The sequence below is a fragment of the Aythya marila genome (genome assembly GCF_965140915.1).
Source record: "Aythya marila genome assembly, chromosome: 6".
Lineage (NCBI taxonomy): Eukaryota > Metazoa > Chordata > Aves > Anseriformes > Anatidae > Aythya > Aythya marila.
Genome location: NC_139047.1, coordinates 38,946,502 through 38,967,236, shown reverse-complemented (window position 1 = coordinate 38,967,236; position 20,735 = coordinate 38,946,502). Strand labels below are relative to the sequence as shown.

General features: G+C 43.3%; 1 protein-coding gene across 5 annotated transcripts in view; it reads left to right on the top strand.

Moving 5' to 3' along the window:
• ACVR1 (activin A receptor type 1) overlaps positions 1-17,992 on the top strand; it is a 59,945-nt gene extending 41,953 nt beyond the window's left edge. For 4 of the 5 annotated variants that reach the window (XM_082763017.1, XM_082763020.1, XM_082763018.1 and 1 more), the window contains 4 exons: positions 1,392-1,667; positions 5,483-5,680; positions 11,776-11,906; positions 12,694-17,992. In XM_082763017.1, coding sequence (XP_082619143.1) covers positions 1,392-1,667; positions 5,483-5,680; positions 11,776-11,906; positions 12,694-12,828 — 740 coding nt within the window. In that variant the 3' untranslated portion in view covers positions 12,829-17,992. The remainder of the gene's footprint in view (positions 1-1,391; positions 1,668-5,482; positions 5,681-11,775; positions 11,907-12,693) is intronic. The other variant, XM_082763021.1, reaches the window with a different exon arrangement.
• Positions 17,993-20,735: the final 2,743 nt, after the last annotated feature.

The window sequence follows — 20,735 nt, the reverse complement described above, 5'->3', positions numbered from 1 at the left end:
ACTTGGCTGAAATTGCGTTACACACTTCCCATGTTCCTCTGTTTGTGTTCAGTCTTTCTTGATAACTGTCAAATTTGTTGGCTATTTTATAGAAGTTTTTTAGATGCAATATTAAACAATATCACGGATTACAGAAGTGTCACATTGTGGAGAAATCTGACTTCTAGGAGAGAAAGTGGTGGGTGTTCTTTCTGACAAATGTCATATGTGGGCTTTTAATAAACATGATTTGTTTCTCTGTCTTGAGAGTAAAACTTCGGCTGCTTCCCAGCTAAAGCTGTTGAGACCAACAGTGTGCCTCCACAAATCCAGAGGAACCAGGAAGGGAGCTACGCCTGAACATTACGTTCAGTTTTAAGACAGTTCATGGGCTTAGAAAAGAAATTCCTTTCTTCCTTTCTAGAAAATCACTGAGATACAGCTGTGCCGGGTAAAGGTGCTCTGCCTTACTTCCCCATGGAAGTGATGCACGCCCCGCTTTGCAGTAGAGCTGCTCCTACTGCTATTTCTGCTGTGCTAATCTCCTGGTGCTGCCAAGCTCTCCTTAGCCATCTGCCGCTCCGTGTTCTGCAGCTCCATTGTGTGCCAGTGTGCAGTTAAGGAGATCGGGCATTTGGAGGCTGGAGCAGTCTCAGAGGTCAGGCCGTAGCCATCCCTGTGTGGTCTTTTAAACAATCAGATCATTGGGGTGGAAGTTGTTGCTGTGGTGAGATGTGCTTTTTTTCAATCTGTTTGATTTGAAGGGTGTGACATTTCCTGTAGGGACAGTAAGCTTCTGACACGTGAAGGCTAATGGGTGAAGTGCTTCAGAGACTCACCTTGAATGTAAATGTGAAGCTGGTACAACATACATTGCCTGCTTGAGATTTGAAGCTTACACGAAACACTTCTAAACCTTTTCTCAGAAGCTTAAGCTGGCTACTTCTTGTCCATGAATAAGAAATTAAATTTTATTGCTGCTTTGCAGTGTAATCCTGTTGAGTGGACAACAGCAGATGTGCTGCTACTACCTGGTGGTTTCGTTGTTTAACTGGAAGCTAAACCTGCCAAGTCTTTGGGAAGGGAAGAGAAGGGGGGAGAGTGGAAACAAACAAACAAAAAACAAATGTGTTTTAAAAACTTTTTTCAAGTATGTGGTCCTGGCAAGTAATTGTTTGGTGTGACTGAAAAAATAGGATATGGTTATTCTTGTGTGTAGGGTTGAGTTAGAGTTCCAGAATAAAACATCTTTTTTCCATCATGGTAATAACCTGCAGTCTGTTTTCAGTGCAGTATGATGGAGGACAAGTTTTAATTAAATTACATTTTAAATTATAGGAGAGGCCTAGTAGTATTGATTCTTTTCTTAGGAGAGTCTTGAAGGAACTGTCATCTTTTTTTTCTTTTTTAAGGTTTTATTGCATCTGATATGACTTCCAGAAACTCTAGTACCCAGCTGTGGTTAATTACCCACTACCACGAAATGGGATCTCTGTATGACTATCTGCAGCTCACTACCCTGGACACTGTCAGCTGCCTGCGAATAGTCCTGTCCATAGCTAGTGGTCTTGCACATTTGCACATTGAGATATTTGGAACCCAGGGGAAGCCTGCCATTTCTCATCGGGACTTGAAGAGCAAAAATATCCTCGTCAAGAAAAATGGACAGTGCTGCATAGCAGATTTAGGTGAGTTCATTTCAGTGCTAATATACTCTGCGTTCCTGCAGTAACGTAATTATAAATATATTAGATAACTCCAACCTGAAAAGCTTTGAAGTAACCTTAAAATAACCTTTTTTGGTGTTACCCTGCAGGATTATAACAGCCGCTAGATGGCACTTACAACTTAGAGATGCTGCTCTGCTGCCACCGCTACTGAAGAGGCTCAGTACAGTGTCTGAGTTCAGAAATAAATGCATTGTTTTTGACTTGTTCTTAGGGTTTTAGTTGCTGAATGCCATTCATAGATTTCTGCATGTAGCAGTTGTTAGGGTTCGCTTTGCTTCTGAAGTAAATGTCCTCCTGTTTGATGTCTAAGCATCATGCGCTCACCGTGCCAAGCTCTGTAGGTCTTAATGGCATCCGTCTAGCTAGAGCCTTTCCCCAGGTAATTCAGTGAGTCCAGAACTAAAGTCCCTTTGACCAGCTGGTTTTAGGCTTTTAAGTGGGTAGGATGCTGAGAGAGTTGCAAGAATGTTCATTCCAAGGGATGGGATTGCCTGCCAAAACTTATTTTGTAAATGCAAGGGAGAAGATAGTGGTAGAAATATAGTACAGGGAAGTCACTGGCTAGATTAGAAGCATATTAGTAAGTGGGATTTTGGATAGTTCCAGTGCACAATTCCTGTGGGACATGATGAACACCCAGGAAATACATAAATGCCACACACCTGAGCCACAGAGGGCTGGCCTATCTAAATTTGCAGGGGGAACAGTAAATTAAAAATAATAATAATAATGGAGGTGTACGTTGAAAAATGCAAAACTTCACAGACTGCCTTCTAATTCATAATTCACCCTGAGAAGAGGCTAGAGCATAACTGGCCTTGATTATCACCACGCTAATCACGTGAAACCATAGAATAGCTTGGGTTGGAAGGGACCTTAATGATCATCTACCTCCAACACCCTGCCATAGGCAGGGACACCTCCCGTTAGGTCAGCTTGGCCAAGGCCCCATCTGCACTGGCCTTGAACACCCCCAGGGATGGGGCACCCACAGCCTCTCTGGGCAACCTGCTCCAGTGTCTTGCTACCAGTACAGCGAAGGATTTCCTCTACATGTCTAGTCTAAATCTGTCTTTTTAGTTTAAGACCATTCCCCCTTGTCCTACCATTACCTACCCAAGTAAAGAGTCCTTCTCCATCTTTTTTATAAGACTCCTTTAAGTACTGAAAGCTTGCAATGAGGTCTCCCCAGAGCCTTCTCTCCAGGCTGAACAGCCCCAGCTCTCTCACCCTTTTTTCATAGGAGAGGTGCTCCAGCCCTCTGAGCATCTTTGTAGCCCTCCTACTACATTTATCAGAAATATGAAAGATTTTCTGAGATAGTACAGCCATAAATGTTTCCTGGTTTAGTTTTTATGATAAAATATATATTTTTTAAACTTGAAAACTTCATGTATGCTCCTGTGATGCAGTCTATACTTGTTACTTATGTGTAAGGAGAAGATTTAACAAAGGTTTTTCTTGCTTCTGGGATATATTCATGTCCTTTTCCTCTATAGCTTTGTCTTTTTTCTCCTTCTGTGGTGGCCTTCTCTTCTGTTTCAACAAATGGGCTATTAAAGAAAAATCGTGCTTGCAGACTGATTAGAGCAGATAAAGACTCACTACAGCTGCCCAGAGCTGAGCTGGACTTGGTTCTGTCAGTCACCCCAGGTTCTGGATTTGCGATGTACCCACTAAGAATGTGTTGGTTTGGAAAACTGAGGAATAAAACTGCTTTGACACATCTGCTGTTTGGAGTATGAGTTTGTCTGCAGTTCAGATGCTCCACTTCTGGCGCTTGGTGTTTGCTGCCATTCAGTCCTAGTTCTTGTGGCTGGCAGTAAATGCAAGAGCTTTGTGAATTGGCTGCTCTGCTTGTCCTTCAGCACCGAGCTGGATGCTAGTATCTCCAACAGCACCCCAAGTATCCAGAGCTGCAGTTACAAAACTGTCTGTTTCAGGTATGTCCTAGCTAAACAGAACCTGTGATAAAGTCCAAGGATAGATGTCAGCCTCACTTCAGTCTGTGACCACTGACAGACCTGGAGAAGTTCTGCCCTGTAGTTAGTCAGTTCTGCTTGTAAAGCAATTCATGTGTATGGTAACAGGTCTTACTGAGAAATGGCAGAATAAAGCTTGTATACAAAGAAAAATAAGCTCAACCCTCTTTTTACTCCCTCCTTCCATTCCACCGTCACTTTCCCCCCTAGAGACATAAACATCAGGCTGAAGCAAGAGCTGGTATTTGTATAGTATTTGTAAGGAAAATGCAAAGAATGCTAACAAAATGCATTTGCTCGATTTCTGTTTCTGGAAGATATTCCAGTATGCTAAAGGTGATTCGTTCACCATCCTGAAAACAATGTGTTTTAATACGTATCCCTGACAATTTTTCCCCCAGAGATGTATTATTGTACAACAAGAGCTCCATTGTTTTAAATGTGCAGTGACATCTCCTGAGGTGAAAGGAAAACGAAGCAGTGCAATATCTGCTTCCTAACTTGTCAGCAGCATGGATGCCACCATGATGAGAACCTGATTACAACATGGTTGTCCCCTGACCTTGTTGCAACACTTTTGGTTTGTAGCGTACAGGATGCTGACTTGCATCCCTCAGCCCTAAACCTTTGACCTGTCAGTTTATTGGATCTGTTTTGCCCAATTTGGATGGAGCATTACGATTTTTAACAAAAGTTCTCCAGAGTCTTGACATGTTCAGAGTTTGCTGGGAACTCTTTTTCTAACCTCTGTTTCCAGTGTGGAAGATATTATTATACATACATATGTATATTTAAAGTAAATATTCAGGATTGAAAAAAAAAAAAAAAAAAAAAACACAGTATCTTTCTAGAAGTGCTATGAGCATTTTCTTAGCAACCTGAAATTATCTGAAGGGCATTTAAATTGCAGGAGAGAGTTTTCCAGATTGTGTTACTGTGAAATACAATCTGTATTGCAGACAGGTTAGTGCTTTGTGGGACTGAAGTAAAAGCTTAAGTTTCATCTAAAATAAAGTCATGTTAAATGTAAATAGTATATGTCCCTCTTACAAGAGTTGTTGAGGAAATCACGGAGTCTGTTTCTTTCCCATTGCTTAGTTATGTCATGCACCTGTTGCTGTTCAATTTGTAGTGCTCTCTGTTTACCACGGCAAGATGAGTACTTTGTGTGTTTCCAAATTTACAGTAATTTAGTCCCTCACATAATGTTCTTTGCTTAAATGTTTGGTAATTAGTAGAAACCAGGTAGAGTGGTTTTGACTGACTCATTTTAGATCACTTTGAGGATGTTTATTTTTCAAGCTACTACAAATATGGTGGGTTTTATTTTTCAGCTTTATTTTTTTAACTTGCGTATATCCATCATGCAGTGTTTTTCTTCTTTTCCCCACAGCTTGGTTATAACCGCCTACCCAAAAGTTCTATAAATAAATTTGAATGCTGGGTGAAATTGTTTTCTTCTAAGTAACAGATGCCTGGCCTTCTGCATGTATGTGCCTAGAGCGCCGGTGACATCCAGTGGCTGCAAAACACTCAGTTCCTATAATAACACTTTACAACAGTGCAATAACATGCTTAATGGTAATCCCTTAGGAGATAATTGGGCTAAGTCTGTGGACACAGTGGCTGTTTTTGACAGCAGGTTTGGAGCTGACCCAGTTGATCTTTGGACGGTTGGACTCTCAGTTCCTTCCTTTTAAGAAACTGTCTGATGAGTGTCAGTGCTCGCAGTCAATTTGAAATGTGCAGCTTTGAAGGGGATTTAACTGTGTGTGTCTTTCTGTTGCTCAGGCCTTGCGGTTATGCACTCCCAAAGCACGAATCAGTTGGATGTGGGGAACAATCCCCGTGTGGGCACCAAACGCTATATGGCTCCAGAAGTCTTGGACGAAACCATCCAGGCTGACTGCTTCGACTCTTACAAAAGGGTCGACATCTGGGCTTTTGGGCTGGTCCTCTGGGAAGTAGCTAGGCGCATGGTTAGCAATGGTGAGTATCTAGGACTCCTGTCTTTGTTTTTAAAGTGTAGGAAGCAAATCATTCACTGCAAAACGTCTGCCACTGAAATACATAGAATGTACAGCAAAATACTGTTCTTCCAAGATACTTATATTCCTGACGTTTTGCTGCCTCTTCAGAATTTAAGCTGGGTACCACGATGAAGTATTGTTGCCTCACGTCTTTTAAGGAAGAGAAGGAGAGTCCCTTGCTAAAGCTGAAGTAATTATGAGAAACAATTTATGTCAAATAGTTGAGCTAAAATTTTAGACCCATCTCTGAACTTTTGTGTGCCATTAAACCATAGGAAATAAACACCTAGAAGCATTCACTATGATAATACCTATGGAACAGAGAAAGAAGACGTAGAAAGTTAAGTAGTGAAGTGATCAGCACTCAGGGATGCTCTTGATTTACCAAGTTAAACAGCCTCACAAAGCAGGATTTGGTTGAAGCACAATTCTGATTGAAAAAATGGTCTTGAAATTTCTGTTTTGTAATGCACGGTGTTGCATTATTTCATTGCCAAGGAATCTGAATTTAAGAACCTTGAAGCTGGGTATCTGCTGGTGTGGTTTTTATTGTCCTTGTTAGCATAGCAGTCCTATCTGAGTTTTGTTCCTTGGGTTTTGTTCTCTGGGGACTCAGAAGATGCCCCTCAGGCACATGTGCAGATGTCAGCAGCGACAAGTTGTTAATTGTAACATGTTTAAATCTGAGGAAATTCTGAATCTTCGTATTTGTTCATTACTTCTATTACTCCCATGTAAGCCAAAACTGGGATTCCATAACTGACATCAGACAAAAAAAAAATCTGCTTCAGGAAAGATGTCTGTTTGGTTGTGTTCCTGTGGCGTGGCTGGAACCCCGCAGCGCAGATGTCCTGTGCCAGCTGGTCCAAGCACGAGCCCCAACGAAGGAAGCATGGTCAGAATGGCAGGCAGTGGTTTGTGGTGTCTTTTTGAGGAAACTATTGCAAGTGGGAATTTGAGGGAAGACTGTAGAGGAGAGGATTAAGGTTTCCTTGCAGATGTTCTCAGAAGGCACCTGCCAAGAGCCAGAGGGGACAGAGGAAGCATTTTTGCTGCAGAGAGATGGGTGCGAGTGAGCACTGAGTGGATGGGGTAGGCTGCCCTAAGCCATGGCAGTGAAGACTCGTGGTAGCTAATGCAGAGTAACAAAGCCTGGCTCCAATGCCAGAGGAAGTTATTTGCTCCATCTTGTTTCTTGGGCACCATCTCCCCTCTGCTTGCTGAAGCCAGTGGAAATCCTGTCCAGCTGCTGTCTCGTGGGACTCCAGGGAGCATGTAGGTTCTCTAGTAGCAAGCACGTACTGTTGCTCTGTTATAATACAGGACTTTTAAATTCAAGCCTTTCATTTCATGTTATTTGTTGGTGGCTAAAATAATTTACCCATGAGTTTAAAAAAAAATAAATAAAGTATTATTCCTTTGCCAAAGGTAGTTTTCAGTACAGCAGCCACCAAGCAGCTAGTTGTCTCCATCGCTGCAGAGAGACTTTTTCTGAGAAATCAGGCCCTTGGAAGGAGGCACTTCTGAGAAGATCTGTGGACCTTCCAAGTTTGCCAGGAATCTCCCTGGGAACTCAAGCTCTGTCCCAAGCACCTGTCTTCTCTAGGATATTTAAAAGGTGCTTAAACAAAGCTGACTTAGAGGTTGTAAAATGCAGCAGGTAGGCTCAGCAGGCTAATTGAAGCATCCTTATAAGCCGTCAATAATTCTAAAGTGATTTAAAATAGATTCTCCTCTGAAAGCAAAAGACCAGGTTAATCTGTGTGGCTAGACAGCTGTTTGGGGTTTAACTTGCAGGGTCCATAGTGTGCAGCTCCTGGGTGAAACCTTAGGAGTGACACTAGGAGCAGAAGGGGACATCCACAGGCTTTGTGTCTGTGGCCAGAGCATAGCTTGTGATCCTGCCACCTTTCTTACTGCCCCATCAGAGGAGCTCCTTGAAGAGGGATGCAGCAAGAGGAGGTGCAAGAACATGTCAGCTGAATCACAGGGAGGGATGATGACCTCACGTTAAGGTGTATGTGGTTAATTGGAGAAAGGAGGAAAGTCCTGTGAATTCATGGTGTTCATTTTTCTGTACTCTGTTCGTTGGCAAATGTGTGTTGTAGGCAGTTACAAAGCGTTGCTGATTGCATTTCCCAATATCTGGAAACCTCTGGGTTGCAGTTCACGTCAGTTGGAGCGCCTTGAGGATTTGAGCCATAACTTTATTGTTCTCAGCGCAGCTTTGCGTTCTGTGCTTTGCCTGTTTCAGCAGCCTGTGGTCTGCCAGCTGCCGTGGTAGGACAGGGGCTGATGAATTCACTGGAATAGGCAGCGCTCCCTGCTACAAGGGTGGGAGCCAGCACATGAGATGAGCGCGTGCACTGTGCTCCTCTGCTGTCACCTGGGGGATGGTGTTCCTAAGTGAGAGTGGTGGGACCAGCACTACCTGAAGGGGTACGTGCTCCTGGGTGGGCACTGTGTAGCGTATCTTCTGCTTGAACCTAGCAGTCTACATCATGACCAAACTTCATATGTAAGATTTTGATATGTTTTTATTGCTAGCCTTAAATTTTGAGGAGCTCATCTGAAATCTGCTTAGCTACAGTGCTGTTTTGGAGGCTGATGAACCTTTTTGGAATATTAGATGTCTTACTCTTTATCTATTAATTTTTTTTGTATAGTGTGTGTGTATGGTAGATAACACACAGGCTTACCTAGTTACCTCTCAAAATGAAAATTTCACGAAAGGGCACATGTTTAAATATTCCCAATATATTTATTGATATATATATATGTATATATAGTGCTACTTAGTGAGGTTTAGATTGTGTTTACAGCTTAACAAAGATAGTATGAAACTCGGCATGGACTGCAGACCTACCGAAGAGGATAAATAAAGGCTTCAGTAATTTAATTCAGACTGAGCTTGGTGCTACCATGGAAGCGCTTTTAACAGTAATATGGATACTTCATGACATTAGTCATGCCAATAAAGCCTTAAGTTTAAGGCGAATGTGATACTAATTTAACCGTACTTGTTTGCAGTTGTTTTGTATTTCTAGCTGTTGCCAGAAGTAATTTCATTTCCTTGCACTGGTTTGAGGTGAAGTAAACATTTTTCTCTCAAAAATCCAAATGGCTGGCTGTGTGGAAATCGTTACTTCATCAGGTGGTCATTCAGATAACCCTGTTTGATCTGTAATAAGACTTTGGCACTTGGAGTGAGCATGCTGAGGTCAAGGTAGCGTGCTCGTGTGAACCAGGTGATAGCATGTGTTAGATGGGCAAGAGACGCTATACGTTTTGCTGCTTATCCTATGCTGCTGGATGCTTGCTGTCTATCATGTTCTGAGTGGAAAGACAAAGTCTGTTGCCGTGAGTCACCCTGGTTTTGCATATCCATTCTTGGAGATTCTTAAGTTGCTGTAATCTGCCCAGTGAATCTGGCTTGCTTTTTCTCTAATGGTCTGCAAGGTGACGGTGATTCTTAATACTTTTCTGTTGTGGAGCTTAATGTGTTACTAAGCCCCTCCACAGCCAGGAGTACTTGTGTGTGTGTTGTCTTTGTGCTTGGGTAGGGGCCCCTCCACATTTCTCCCTGTACTCAGAAGTGGGATTGAAGCCCCACGCATCTCACTCTGAGCAGTGCTTGTTCTCTGCAGAGCAGTTGTCCACTGCTGCTGGATATGTGCCTTTCCTAGTGTACAGTGCTGGGGCATCTTTATTTACCTGGCCTCTGACACACACACTCTTCAGTTCCTTGTGGACCTTCAGTGTCATTTCCAGTACTGTGACCTTGATGTTAATACCACAGACTGAAAGGTGGTTGCTGCTCAAAGCCGCGCCTGGTACGTTATCAGCATTATGTCTGCAAGGCTGTATCTGTTACTGAGGTATTTGGGTAGGTCTTACATTGCTCCAGCAGTGTATTCAAAAGTGCATAGGATAAGCTTTCATTAAAGATGTAAAGAATAAAGGTGGAAAAAATGCTGCTCTGAGGTCCAATTGATTTGAATAGCAAGAAGACAGCTGCCCCAGGGAAAAAACAACAACACCCTATTGTCAATGACAAAAGTCATCTTGAAACTGTCCAGAAAATAGCAAGCTATAGGTCATGCTGAACAACTTTAAGGGTCTCTCTTGTAGTAAGAAGCTTGTTTTCTTTCCTCTGGAAGTGGGCAAGGGAAGCGTGTCACAGTTCAGAACGACAATTCTGTTAGGAGTAGTGGTGTGGGCTAGAGGTTACAGTGGCTTGCTGGCATAGCAGACAAGCTGTTGCAGAGCCAGCGGTGATCCCACAGGGTCTGTGACGTTTGGCTGTGGTAGAGCAGAGTACTTCAGAACTACTCTATTAGAGTAAAGGCTAGACCAAATTCAGTTCGTATGTGATATATCTTATCTGAAATAGCCATTGATATACTCTGTTGGAAAGACCACATGAATGTAGTGAATTAAAATAGAGATGGACTCTCTCCTAGTGATAAAGATAATCCATTAATGTCTTAATGACCCTGGCATCACTTTCAGAGTTGTATGATGTAGCTCTGAGGCTTTGCATTTGAATTATGTTTAGAAAAAAAACACTACTACTCTTTCTACCATTTCAAAGGATACAGATACACAAGAGATTTTTGTAGTTTCAAGTTCTTGCAGTAAGTTTTATTTTGTGTTCTGGGAGGAAGCAGGAGGAGTGTAAAACTAAGATTTCAGCCTTCTAGATGATGTTCAGTGTATGCAATTAAGAATTGCTTGAAAGTGTAGGTGATGCAGCTTCATGCAGCGTGTAGCACAGGCAGTCTGTCATGTGTCCCTGTCAGAACACCACAGGGCAATCCCTGCAGTCTAGGAGGTGTTCGTTCTGGTAGCTTGCTTGGGTAGCCAGATCTTTGAACTGACCTCCAATTCCTTACGTGAGCTGCATTTGCTGCAGACCGGTTCTCTTTTGACTAGTTTTCGCAGGTAGGGATTTACTGATTTTTATAGAGAACCTATGGGATTTTGATCTTTATCTTCAACAGAACAAGAAAACTAAATCCCAACCACTGTAGCAAAGTTTCTATTTCTTTGGATATTCTGAAGTAGAAAAAAGGTTCTCAGAAAATGTCCTGAATGTCTTGTGCATCTGATGATAGGACAGCTGCCATCTGCTAAAATGCAGTTCTGGCGTTGTTCTGCCCATGTTCCTGCTGTACGCAGCAAGCCTCGTTCACTCAGTATTTCTCCGAGCTGCTGGCTCAAATGTCTGCCTTTGAACACTAGTTTTTAAATTGGCTTCCTAAGAAAGTTGAATTCCCTGGATCATTTGTGAGCTTAATCCACCGATGAAACAGCAGTGCTGCACACATGCCTCACTGAGTAGGCAAAAGGCTTTCTAGCCTGCCAGTTTTGTGTAACCTGGGTGATAAGCTGGGAGCACACACATCAGCTTTTTGTTTCCTCGCTTTTCAAAGTAGAATCTGTGAAAGTCCATTCAGATACTGGTTGCCACAGACTTCCAGGTGTTTGGTTTTGTGATGGTATGCTGTACTAGTGTTGTACCCTAGGCATTTTACTACATATATATAACAAGAAATTGTACGTAAATTTCCAGCATTTAGTGACTGTAGATACTGGTGTCCTTTTTGGACTTTGTCATGAATAAAAAATAAGACAAAGTGTCTGATGAGCCTACTAAAAACAAACAAGCAATGCAGACCTGGAAACTTTTATACTTTGCTAGTAGAAATCCCTGTTTTCTAGTAGTCGCTAAACTTCTGTGCATTATAGAAAGTGGCCTTCTGGCAAGTGAATTTATTTCTCATCACTACAGCTCAAGCATCTGCAAAATGGATATGGTTTCTAATCTTCAGTATTATAGTATGTGCCAATTAACATTTTGGGTAGGAAAAACTCTCTTCTATAGTAGTGCTATTCTGTTTTTTTTTTGTGACAATTTGACATGGTGGTGTTGATTTATTTTAAAAATATTATTGTGCTTCTTGGGTGGTTAGGTCATGGGTGTTCTCTTTGCAGAGACGCTGTTTCATTGACAGTTAGTAAATAATGCCTCTCTTGTTTGTATCTCACTAGGTATTGTAGAAGACTATAAACCTCCATTTTATGACCTGGTCCCAAATGATCCCAGTTTTGAAGACATGAGAAAAGTGGTCTGTGTAGATCAGCAAAGGCCGAACATTCCCAACAGGTGGTTCTCAGACCCTGTAAGTGCCTGTGTATGGTTTGCAGAAGATATGAGCTGATCTTTCTTCTTCTGAACTGTAGTCATGCAAGCTATTTTCAGTTATCACTTGAAATTGAAAGGGAGCCTTCCTGTGACTTGTAAGCATGCAGATTTACAACAGAATTTTGATCCCTCTCCTGCCTACAGGCTAAGGGACTGTTCTTCTTGAAAGGCTGCTGCTGAAACATGTTTTTATTCAACAGAATTAGTCTGGACTCCTCAGGTTGACCAGTTGTTGTGTTCTTTATTTCTGAAGCTGTGGAGCTTGGTTTGAATCTGGCTGGGGCCTGCACTGCTGCTAAGTCTCATGTTAGGTTTTGGTTGTAGAGCCATGACCTGTGCTGCCACACCAGCCAGCTCTGAATCCCAGACATCTGAAGCTGCTCTGGATGTGATGAAATCAGACAAAAATGTGTATTTTCTCTGGCTTTTCGTCATTAACCTTGTAGGAAACAGTTTCATTGAAAAGATTTGGTAGTGTTTTTTCAAACATTTTTTTGGACTTTTTAAAGATGATGCTAGTTTGACACTGCAATCAACCCATTGTCTAGTTACTTTTTCTTTTGTTATTGAACTACTTTTCAACACTTGAAACTTGTGTATTTCAAATACCCGAATAGTGTTAAGTTATCTCTAGACTCTGAAAATTGACTAATAATGAGGCAATAAAACCATGTCGTGTTAGTGCTTAACAACCCAATCTATTGCTTTTCTGACTTGTGATTTATATACTTACAAGTGTCTTGTGTTTCTTATTCTTTTCCCAGACATTAACATCTCTTGCCAAGTTGATGAAAGAATGCTGGTATCAAAATCCATCAGCAAGACTAACAGCCCTGCGAATCAAAAAGACTTTGACCAAAATTGATAATTCCTTAGATAAACTGAAAGCTGACTGTTGACCTTCTCATGGTGCTCTCCTGACAGGAAGGCACTTGTCTGGTTCAGAAGTAGTCTGGCTAGACGGTTTATATAATTGGTCCCCATGTGGCTTCTTATAGAGGCAGAAGTTTCTACCAAGCCATCTGTTTGGGAGACATCAGAACCATATGGACTTTGCTCAGTGACTACAGTGGGCATTTCACAAATGGTCAAGCTATAAAGACTCATGCTGGATGTACTGTTGCAAAGGTAGTGGCCTGAAGGAAGACAGAGAAATCCTAAGACAAGATCAGGGCATTAAATAATGGCTTTGAACAGCTACTTCCCCCCTATTCCCCCCCCATTTTTTTTTAATCCTCCTAATCACTCCCAGGGTGAACACATGGAAGTGGTAAATTTTAATCAGCAATATTGCCTGTGCTTCTCTTCTTTATTGCACTAGGAATTCTTTGCATTCCTTACTTGCACTGTCACTGTTAATTTTAATGACATGACTTGCCAAAAATATGATTGGCTGTATACTACATTGATCTATGCCTGAATAATAGGAAATGAATTTGGTAAACTGAAAATGTAACTGTCAGATTTTAGCTGCATTTTACATGTGTACTGATGTTTACAATAATGCTGAACATTAGGAATTTCTCGTTTATACAAAACTTGCAAATTATTTATTACTAGTGCACTTGCCAGTTTTTTAAACTGTAAAATAAGTGCATAAAGTTAAAGCTTATTTTTATGTGGCCTCTTTCATGATTTCTTACACAAATGTTTTTGTAACACTATAACCTGAAACATAATTGTTTTCTGTATTATCATATTACAACTCAATAGTCACATTTTAAGTGCTTCACATTTGTAGGTGTGTGGTCTGTAACAATTTTCAGTTCAAATATGGAACATATATATAGCTGTTACCCACATGACAATGTGTCTAGTATCTTACTGATCTAGAAGAGGAAAGCAGTGGAGGAATTAACTAGAATTTTAGGTCATGAATGCTGTGGGGAGAATGCATTTTATTTCTTCTAAGCTATATAATATGCATTTAAACTCTGCCAGAAAAAAATAACTATTTTGTTTTAATCTACTTTTTCTATTTAGTAGTTATTTGTATAAATTAAATAGAATGTTTTCAAGTCAAACAAAAGAGTGTTTTTAGTTCTGTTACTGTCTATTGGTAACAAATGTATACTAAGCAGCAATGGGTATTTCCAGTCACATGCTCCCAGGTAAATAATGTTGGTTCAGGTTAACACCAGATTTAAAACCAAGGTACTGAGGCTTATTGACTGTTGTTTGTCTGGGTGTGTTTTTTCCTGTGCTGGGCTGGATCCCAAAATAGTACAGCACGGAAATGGTGTACTTTTTGGATATGACATCAACTGTGTCCATGCAAACCTCCTAAAGCATGCCTTGCAGAAGGGGATGTGTTGTCCCTTAATCTTATGGGGAAGAATTCAGCTTTGTACCTGGAAAACTGTGTTCTCTACCTGTACCTCTTGATATTTTCATATCGTGTGTTTCTCCAAATGGAAGAGTAACTATGGAGTGACAGTGTTCTTTTATCTTTTTTTGAAAAAAAAAACCTCCTTGTTGGCTTGAAATCCTCCAGGTAATCTAAGAACCTAAAAAAGTAATAAGCCATTAAGCCATGTTTCATCTCTGCATTCAAAATTTTCTTTAAGGTTCCCTTCTTGGCTTTATGGCTGCCAGATTCTGCTCTCCTCTTCCCTCTAATTTCTCCTTCTCAGTCCCAGTCTTCCTTGTCCTCCTATGACTGAGTGGCCTGCCTTTCTCTACGTTTCTACTCGTGTAGAAATAGCAGCCTAGTTTGCAGATAGGCACTTCATGGATTTAAGAGACTGCATAGTATAGCCCTGCAAAACAGAATTGCTAGCAGTTGCCAGGTCTCTTAATTATACTTCATGAGAATCTGACAAGATCTAGTGCTGCCGAATATATGTATTATATATTGGTTTTTAACAATATATGCCTGAGTGCATTCTGGTTTGCTTTGGATATGCACGCTGGGCTGACTGTTAAACAGCTGCAGCCTGGGAAGGAGGGTGTTTCAGAAACGAGTCGAATGAATCAATCTCTTGGGTTGAAGGTGTTATGTGAGTGGAAGTAATCGTGAATGTTGCAACTTCAAAATCAGTAGTGAAGTTAGCGATAATCTTCTAATATAGATTATTGCCTGAGGTTCCTTGGTTCTAGCTGCCTGGTGCACACGTGTGTGTTTCTTCCCTGTACACTTGTGTGACAGAACAGGCTGGTGCTTACACCAAACGGGATGCGAGGCAGCCTGAGGGCCCCGACTGCTGCAGTGCGCAGGTGAGCACAGCCAGGGACCTCTGGAAGTGGAGGTGAGAGGGAGGTAGCTGGGTGGGCAGGCAGGGACAAAGCCTGAGGCAAAGCTCAGTGCACAACGGGAGTTCAGCATGGGTTTGCCAGGCTTTTTGCTTGGAGTTTTCACCTCTCAGCATTTACTACTGGAAGTATTGGAGCAGAGAGACAATCTGTCACATGGATGATTAACAGCACTGATGGTGTTGGCTGAATTGGTCGTGCCTTTCTCAAACAGTAAAATATCAAATCACAGCATCTTGCAGATATTAGGAAAGATGGTTACATCAAATCCTTGGCCTCTTTGTGCTGCAGCATTTTCTGAACAGTACCGTGTATGTAGAAGGGTGACACGAGTTCAGCCTGGACACGGCTCCGTGCTCTCTGCAGCATCTCAGCGTGCCGTTCCTGGCGGTGTGGCTGTTTGGGCTGCAGCACTGGGTGCCAGTCCTGTCACCTGTGTCGGACCCAGCTGGATCCTGCGGGGTGCTGGGCTGCTGGAGGGAAGCGCACAGCTTTCCAGGGGGCTCTTCCAGGACAGGGCTCTGGAAATCACTGCCTTATGCTGAGCTGGGATACAGGCTTGGTTGAGGAACCTTAGTGTAAGCTAGAACTCCAATCTCATCTTTCCCTGCCCATAAAGCAGAGACAAGCAGCTAAAGGAAGAACACAAACCTTGGCAGAACCTCAGCAGTTTGGTGCTGGACATTCAGTGTCCTAGAGCAGGACGCTTTAAGTGGTGGTGCTGCTGGTGGCTTCCCATAGCAGATCAGGATGTCCAGGGGTTCTTTTAAACAAAATCCATGTTTGTGCCCTGAAAATGAACTACTTTTGGTCTAGGCTTTGACTGAACAATTGGAAATATGAACTATTTTTTTAATTAGGTGAGCATTCAAATTTATAGCAACAAAAACACCTCTGAGTAGGGAAAAAATATCATAGGGATTAATTTGTGAGCGTTAGCAACAAGTCATTCAGTCCAGCTGCTGGCTGTACCACAGTCTGTGCTTCCAAAACAGCAGAAATAGCGAAGTGCTCTGAATATTCATCTTGGGAGCTGGAGGGTGGTGTGCCTGGGATCAGAGAAGGAGAAACTTGGTGATAGCGAGGGATTATCTTCGGTCTCACTTTCAAGGGTCTGTTTGAATAGTGACAGGAGAAAACTTGTTGCTGCCTTTCCCTGAAGGTGTCACGGCTTGGGCGAGGGGAAGCCACTTCAGAGTTTCCAGGTGAGGTAGAGGAAGACAGCCGCCCTCCACCCCCTGTGGTATTTTTCCTGTATGTTTATTAATGGATGTTCCTCTAGTCCTCCCATAAAATCTAATCTTCTAAAGAGATTTGGAATGCTTATATATAATCTGCTGCTCTCAGGGCGTCGCAGTATTTATTGCTATGGAGATGGCACAAGCCGTTCCGTAGTTGATGTTGAATTATTCATGTGGCTGGCAAACCTGCGCTGAATACTGCCAGCATGGACCTGGGGTGTTGTCATTCAAACAGGGCCAGGCTGTGTGTCAGAGCTCCAGTAAGAGAAGTAAATGGATGGAAAAATAAAAGAAGCATCGAGGCATCAGCACGTGGGTAGCACTGACAGTTACATGGGAGAGGATAGGCAAGAAAAGAGGTACTCTAAGAAAAAAGCAACCCCCCAAAAGCTAGTTTCCCTTTTTCATATGCAGTAGGTTTGTTTATTACTAGTTAGGATTATGTTGCACTTTGACAAATACATATCGGAACAGCTGCCTAAAGAAGCCTGTGGTCAGAGGCTTGTTTTAGTGTGCTGGGAATATGTGGCTGAAGTCTTCCTCTCGATTGTTTGTAACTTTTCTTATGGGTCTTCTGTGCTGAAAGCTTCCATGAAAATCCCTATCAAGCCTTCTAGACTTCTTATTTACCTGGATTAAACTGATCTGATAGAGAGAGAAAAGGAAAAACTCTCTTCCCTGTGGGGAGAAATGTTTGCTGAGTAAAAAGATCAGCCTTGGCACAGTTGTTGGCATTGGAGAAGGGAAACAAAGATGTTACAGGTGCTGTTTGTTTGTATAGAGAAAATTTAAATCTTTCTCAAATACAGAATACTTCCATATTTTAAAGCCAAGACTTGTGTGGAAAAAGTAAGCATTTTATCAAATGTGGAGTTAATTATGTACCTGACAGATGCTCTCACCTGGGAATAACGCATTCACTTTATTCCCAGTTAGAAGAAAAAAAAAAACAACACATTTTTAGTGTCTGAACCAAGAAACCATGCCAAGACACATGCCAAAGAATGCCAGGGAAAGCTAAGTGCAGCCGTGCACAGTTCACATCCATCTGGGCCCATCGTGGTGGAAGAGAAAGCTGCAGAGGCACTGCTAGCGCCGGAGCTGGGACCTCATCTGCAGCGTGCAGTTCCTCGCTGGTTATGGACTTGTGTCACTACCTCCAGAGCCTGTGTGGTGGAAAGTGAAGCCATGTGAAACGTCCTTCACAGAAGGAGACTGCAAAAGGGATCTTCCAAGAGGCTTGGGACATCTGCTTGCTGGGTCAGACCAGTTTTGTACAAGTCAGACGCCTTAGTGGTCCAGGAACGCGATCCGCTTGGGGATGGTGTCTACCGCGATACACCAAAGTGCCTGCCAGCTATCTGACTTGAGAGACTTGTCTAAATAACCACGTTTGTACGCCTTCTCACCGCAGTCACTGCTGCGTGCGCTGCTCCGCGCGTGGTGGCGTTTGTCCAAGCCGAGGAGCGGAGCCTTGCAGAGCAGCGCTGGTACGCGAACACGCGGCCTGGGGCAGCGCAGCTCCTCGGGACTATTTATACCTACAGCTCTAATAAATACCTTTGCTTGTTCTCGACTAAATAGTTACCATCTTCTTATGCTCAGGGTTTGGTAGACAACACTGTGCAGCCTTCGTGCCTTCTCCCTGCACTGGGGCAAGGCAGGGTCACGGCGGGCAGGGAGGCAGGGGGAGCGCGGAGGCCACTGGAGGAGAAAGCCTCTCCCTTGAAGCCTCTCCCTCGCCTTCCTGCAGGGAGGGCGGTCGTGTGGCAGTGTGGTTTCAACACGTGTGTCGAGGCAATATGAGGGTTTTACACCAGGGTTTATGATGTGAAGTCAGTGATGAATCAGCTGCTTTCCATGTCTAAATGGTGCTAAAATGTCCCACAAGGCTCCCTCATCCTCCTCATCAAAAAGACACCAACTTGGGTTAATACAAACTCTTCCATAGATTCAAAGGCTATTTTTTAACAAGATTTCAAAGCTGCAAAAAGCAGTATTTGGGGTGGATACAGAGAGGGGTGTAGCAGCAGCCAGCTGCTGCCTGCTGGTTTGGGACTGCTGCTGTTCCAGCCAGCGCTGAGCGCGCGCTCTTCAGCACACGGTTACTGATGGAGAGGCAGCCGGCAATACCTTCAAGTTATGGGCTTGTTGGCTGTATGCATCCTCGCTCAGAGGAATGCACAAACTCAGTGAGTTACTTACAAATAAGAACGTGCCTTACTGGTCAGAGCAATGCTCTGTCCAAACCAGTAGCCCAGGCAGCGATGGAGTGCACTCATGTGCCTGGTGCCTGCACTCTGTTCCCTCCTTCATGTCCAGCATCCCAAACTATTGTGCTAGGGATAGGTAATTTAAGTCACACTCCTGCCTTGCCATCTTAAGCCCATTTAATATCTGTTCACGGACCTGCTGCCCATGCGTTTCTCTAACTCCTCTCTGAATTCGCCGATCCCCTCTGCTTCCACAGCCTCCTGAGGTCTCCCGGCCTGCTGTGTGACAGTGCTAGTGCTGCCAGCAGGGGTTTGAAAGCAAAAAGCGTTCTGGCTGTAATTGTGCAAGATGCGTAGTCTTTTTGCATGAGATACTTTGCCCCCTGGATATTTTGGATGCCTTTCTCTCAAAGGTATGGTTTGTATTTTGATTTTTGGGTGCTCCTGTGCAGAGCCAGGAGCTGGATGCGGTGGTGGTTGCGGGTCCCTTCCAGCTCGGGATGTTCTGTGATTGTCTGTGCTCTTTAGCACCACAGAGACCAGAACTGCAGACATACACCCCTCGTGTGAAGTCACCAAGGCTATATCCTGGTAAAACAATGCTGTTTTGTTAGTGATGCCATTTGAGGTGGTGACCAACATCTTGCTGGCATTTTTGGCTGCTGCAGCACAGTGAGCAAAGGATTTTGGAGAAAAGACAATGATGGCACGGGGATCTTGCTTCCTGAGCTGTGACTGCCAGCTGTGTTCAGCGTCACGTAAGCATGGTTCATGTTTTCTTCAGAGGTGCATTTGCCACTCATCTCCTGGTCACTGGCAAAGCCGAACAAGTGAGTCCCAGCCATGACCACGGGGACCCTGCTGCAGCTTCTCCCCTGCTCTTGTAAGAACCTGGGAGTGCTGCATCTGCTGGATGCCCGTCGTCCACTTGCTTTCCCCTTCATAGGAGCTGCAGCTGGGCAGCGAGGCTGGGTTTCCCGTGGTGGAGCTGTGCTGTTTTACTGCCTCACGGAGGCTTGGCAGGCCTGGAGGTAAAACTGGTGCTTCTGGAGTCCTGTGGGCTTGGGGGCAAAGGGGTCTGGTGGCAAAGCAAAGACAGTTCCCTATTGCTATTCTTGTAAAACTTCTTTCCTAGCAAGAGCATTTTAGTGTGTTTTCCTGAGTCACTGCTACCTCTGTCAGAGGAGTTCACATTATCCTGTACTAACTGCATCTCACTTGAGCTGGTGTCAGGCTGGCTGCTTTGTCAGCTCACAGCTGTTCTGTGCTGCCGATTTTACCTAGCGCACTTCAACGCACACCGTACACGTACCAGGCACCAGGAAAATGTTAAAATGGGTCTTGGAACAGTTTGGGAATTCTTTGGCTTTTTTTTTTTTTTCAGTTGCTATGATCAACTGTGTAATATTTTTGCAAAAATATATCGTTCTTGTGGCAATTTTGGAAGCTTTCATCAGATTACTGAATGAACGGAGTAGGAGACAAATAGACAGCAAGACTGCTCTGCAGTTAGGACATGGACCTGGGATGCAGAGGGCTAAGGTAAGTGGTAACTACTGACCTGCTGGCTCTTGTCTATGCGTTTTATTCTGTTTTGCTTGCACAAAATTTCAATAGGTCTTAGTTTGCTCCTGATGTGGAACAAAACAAATTACAAAACAGAATTCTTGTTTTCCAGCCAACCCTAGAAGTACTTCCAGTTGGCAGATGTTTTTATGGTGTTACCCATTTCCAAAGACTCTTAAATCCCTAGGATATGCTATTTCTGTCCTACTATGAACCATGCCATGCAAACATCTAACTGGGGAGCACATTTGCCTCAAAGTGGTTTTTTGTTGTTTTTATTCTCCATGCCTTGTTTTTGTTTGCCTTTTTTTTTTTTTTTTCCTCTCCGCTGGCATTTGGTGTGTCAAAGGCCTGATGAAGACTGGAGACAAAGGGTGAAAGATCAGCAGTCCCGGGTAACTGGGGACCTGAACCTGCAAACCACCGAAAGCTCTAGAAATGTCGCGAGATGCGAGTCGCTGGCTCTCCTTCTGTCTCGGCCCTCAGACGAGCTTGGTGGTAGGTCCTGAGGTGCTGGGCAGCTGCAGCCAGAGC